General features: G+C 42.2%; 1 protein-coding gene across 4 annotated transcripts in view; it reads left to right on the top strand.

Annotated features, from left to right (window-relative positions):
* Positions 1-4,421, top strand: part of grik5 (glutamate receptor, ionotropic, kainate 5) — a 94,646-nt gene that overhangs the window by 60,696 nt on the left and 29,529 nt on the right. For all 4 annotated transcript variants that reach the window (XM_005731826.1, XM_013910602.1, XM_013910603.1 and 1 more), the window contains 3 exons: positions 2,258-2,436; positions 3,180-3,233; positions 4,017-4,175. In XM_005731826.1, the coding sequence (XP_005731883.1) occupies positions 2,258-2,436; positions 3,180-3,233; positions 4,017-4,175 (392 nt within the window). The remainder of the gene's footprint in view (positions 1-2,257; positions 2,437-3,179; positions 3,234-4,016; positions 4,176-4,421) is intronic.

Below are 4,421 nucleotides of genomic sequence, written 5' to 3'. Positions count from 1 at the left end.
TGTGTGTGTGTGTGTGTGTGTGTGTGTGTGTGTGTGTGAGTTATGTTATGTCCTCCTGCTGCAGAAACATAGACTGCACAAATGGCTTTCGGTTTTGCAGCCTTTCGATATAGATTTATATACAGATAACTGCATTTCTTTTCTGGTTGCAGTAGTATGATGCATTTAAATGCATCAATCCATTTATGGTCTTTATCAATATTTATCAGTTTTGTTAAAATATTATCGAGGAAAACATACAGTACTGTGCAGAAGTCTTGAGTCACCCCTCATTACTTAATGTTGCTAGGAAAATGGGAAATAGGTGCAGAGATTTGCTCAAACATATGTATTCATATGTTGCTCATATACATCCTCCTGAGAACCAGCCTATTCATTTATGTCCTCTTTGGGTTGTATCTTTTGACCTTATTGAGCTACCCTACCCCTAAGTCACCTAAAGGTTCAATGGGAAGGTTTGTTTTCCCTCTGTTCTCAGGAGTATATGCATATGTATGTTGCACATATATCTTTGCAAGTACATGATAACGTAAAGTCTATGAGGCAAAATTGAGTTTGTGCAATTCTAGAGAGCTTAAAGTTAATATTTAGTGTGACCACTTTCAAGCTTATGATTTCTTTCAGTAGTCTTCAGGAATAATTCTCCAGGCTTCTTGGAGGACATGCAAAGTTCTTCTTTGGATGTTGGCTACCTTTTATTCTTCTCTCTTCCAAGCTGACCTCACACTGCTTCAGTAATGTTGAGGTGTGGGCTCTGGGGAGGCCAGTCCATGACTGATAGCGTGCCATTGTGTGTTTTTCTGTCTGGGTATGGGTAAAAATTCAAATTTGGATTAATCACTCCACAAGACCTGTTATCACCGATATTCAGTCCATTCCTGAGTAATTTGTTGTACCTCAGCCTTGTGTAACCTTCTTAAGTATGGCTTCTTGACAGCCACCCGTCCACTGACGGCATTTCTGACGAGGCTTCAGTGAACAGTGGATGGATCAGCTTCATCTCTCAGGTCTTGGTTCAGATCTTTGATGGATTTTTTTTTTAAATTTCTTAACAATATGACTCTCTGGTACTGTTCATCAGCTTGAGATGTTTTTTTAGTCCTCCACTTCCTTTATCTTTCTTGAGGACACACTGCACACCATGCTGACATTAAGAATCAACCTGTTGGTACAAAAATACAATTTTATGCCTGTCAAACTATGTTATCTTTGCCATGTTTCATAGGTTTACCTGACAAATGGGAACGATTTTCTGTGCTGTTGTGTCAGGCTGCCAACAAAGTGCCTAAAGATACAATTTAAGATTAGTCTTTGCTAATCCCAAAAAGTTGAGTCTGTTAATCTGGACATGAGTTAGAAGTCTTTTGAATGGTTTGAATGGTTCATAAGTGTGTGTTAAGTAACAAAAAACATTCATGTGAAAGCTCCCAGATACAAGGACTGGACTGAAAACGAGTGTCAAAGCAGCCAATGTCCAAAGAAAAACTTCAAAGGACTTTCAGGAGAATTATTGAAGAAAACCATGTTAGCAGATTACAAGATAGTCTATCTCCTTAGAAGCAAAGCATAAAGAAACGAGGGCTGATTCAAGATTTTTTTTTCACAACACTGTAAATATAAAATCTAACTACATGTAGTGAAGATAGAGGTGAAAAATAACACAAATCCCATAACTTGTTAAAATGCATATCTGCATCTTTTATGCACGTCCGGATTGATGGAATAACCTCTGCATAACAATTGTCCCGAACATCCCTGAGCTGACAGATTCATCTGGAGTCATAGATTTATTGGAAAATAAATGCAACCTTTGAGTCACAGTTGAGGTGTCGCGAGAGCACGGTGGCACTTATCAGCATCGAAAACAAATCACTTGTTTTCCGCATAATTCTTCTCCATATTTCTGTAAAATGCCGTATGTCAAGTAGGTTGTTAACTAAGAGGGAAACAAACAAACAAGGCAGAGCTGATAAGAAAAATCTTTTTTGTCGGAATTACAATAGATAAAAAAATAAGTCCTAGTGAGAGATATGGTTAATGGGAACACGCGGCAGACTTCATATTAAATGATATTTCATTTCCTGGGGATTTAGACAACCCATCAATCATGCTTTGCAACGAGACACTAATATATGACCATTCCAGGATAAATCAGATTTTCAAATGTCCTGCATTGGTTACGTTTTGAAAAACACGAGTCGTATCTACTGATACAGACACTGATGCGCGCCTCGTCCCTGTTTTCGTTCTCCCTCAGGCCTGCTGAGATTGGAGGAACTGGTTCGCCGCTTTCTCATCTCCCGGGAGACCCTGTCAGTCAGGATGCTAGATGACAACCTGGACCCTACGCCGCTGCTGAAGGAGATCCGTGACGACAAAGTGGCCACGATCATCATTGACGCCAACGCTTCCGTCTCCTATCTCATCCTCAAGAAGGTGAGTTCGCAAACGTCAATACGTTCCCCAGAGCCACCTACACATTTTCAGGAGTCGAAGCTACTCTTGCATACAGTGCAAGCAGTATGTCTCAAGGGGGTTCGCGTATATCTCTCTTTTATGTACCCACATGAAGGGCATGCGGAGCTCACCATCTGTAAAATAATAAAACAACTCGCTCGGAGCTCCACAGGCTACACATTTGTTGTTGTTACTGAATTAACATCTATTTTTACCTTCTCTGCCCTCCAGAGCTGCATAGGGAACAATATTTATGCGTGTCTGCCAGCAACGATCACTTACATTCTTATGAAAGTATTTGACAAAAGAACATCTTTTGCTGGGATGTGGTGCAGATGTTACCCAAGCTTGTTCTGATTCATGGTACGGCTTGTAACGCCGATAGCCAGCACAGTGAGTCATGGCTTGAATGCGTATGGGATGTTTTTACTGGGTATATTTGAGCCGCTGCCCGCCCTCAGCGAAATGTCCTAGTGTTAGCCTGATGATGTAAAACTGTGATTAACGTATGCTCTCTCCACCCCCTCCCCACTTTTCTCCCTCACACCCTCTCCCCTTTTGTACCCCGACTGCTTCCTTTCCTCTCTGCCTGTCCAGTAGCTCTCCTCCTTTGCCCCCTCTTTGCCTTTATCAATCCGTCCATATCCTCCATTATTCTACCGTTTCCGCATTCTCCACTTGTTTGATCTTATTTCCTCTCCCTCTCTCTTTTTGTCTCGCAGGCGTCAGAGCTTGGGATGACATCAGCATTTTATAAGTACATCCTCACCACAATGGTAAGAGTACGCAAAATGTTCCCCTTCCCTTCTTCTGTCCTCTCTTCCTTCATTTTTCCTCCTTCCTCTCTCCTGCTTTTCCTCCTCTTTCTGTCCCTTTATGAGCCAGCAAAGGTGTTAACAGGAAGAAAGTACTCAATAGGTGGAAGTACAGAGGTGAGGGAAAAAAAGAGAGAGGCGAAGAAGAAAGAAGAGGGAGACATTTGAAAAACGAATTACTGTATGAAGATGTGGATGTGCAGAGGAGGATGGTGGGAGGAAAAGAGAAAATAAAGTGGGGGTCTGGGGTGGAGGTGATGACAGATGTGATGTGCCCTTTTTCTTCTGCCACCCGCCACCTTCCCGAAGCTTGCGGTGTTTTCATCCTTCTCCTTGATATGCTCCCCTCCTTTTCAAGCGTTTGAATAAATGTACCATTTTATGTTGCGCGTCTGATTTTTATTTTTTCACTTTCCTCTCTCTGCCCTCTGTGCGGGATGTGGTCCTGTGCTTTTAGATGTACTTGTATGCATATTACTTTGAAAAAGAAAAAGAAAACTCTGTTCCATTAACCTCTATTTTCCTTGTATCTCAGTCTCCGCCTTTCTTCTAGCTCTCCATCAGAGATTAGATGCTGTCACTCCCCGTAGCCTCTTTTTTTCTTTACCACCCTCTTCTATTGCACAGTATTTTTCTTCTGTGCTAAGATTTGATAGCCTGTCAACATCACCCTGTCACACACCTCAATTTTCTCTTTTTCCTGCAAACACCCTCCCCACTCCTCCTCCTCCTCTTCCTCTGTAGGACTTTCCCCTGCTGAGACTGGATGACATAGTCGATGAGCAGTCCAACATTGTCGGCTTCTCCATGTTTAACACCACCCATCCCTTCTATTTGGAGTTCATCAGGAGCCTCAATCTGTCTTGGAGGGAGGGCTGTGACCTAACGTACCCCGGCCCTGCGGTCAGTATCTCGAGCCCATGAGTACTCATGCGTGCACGCTATTAGAGCTAATTTTTAATGCTTTGTTTATATGCCACACAACATTAAGCTACTTTATTCCTCACACTGATTCATGGAGCACTTAAACGACTCCAGCTAGTCTTTTGCTTGTATTTAATGGGTATTGATGTATCCATCTTTGTTTCCTCCCCACTGGTTTACTCGAACCTCTACATCTTTTCCCTCCTCTTCTTATTTTCCTGCCTC

The sequence above is a fragment of the Pundamilia nyererei genome, unplaced genomic scaffold (genome assembly GCF_000239375.1).
Source record: "Pundamilia nyererei isolate P.nyererei 1_Seehausen unplaced genomic scaffold, PunNye1.0 scaffold00045, whole genome shotgun sequence".
NCBI classification, from domain to species: Eukaryota; Metazoa; Chordata; class Actinopteri; order Cichliformes; family Cichlidae; genus Pundamilia; species Pundamilia nyererei.
This window is presented reverse-complemented; position numbering and strand designations above follow the sequence as displayed.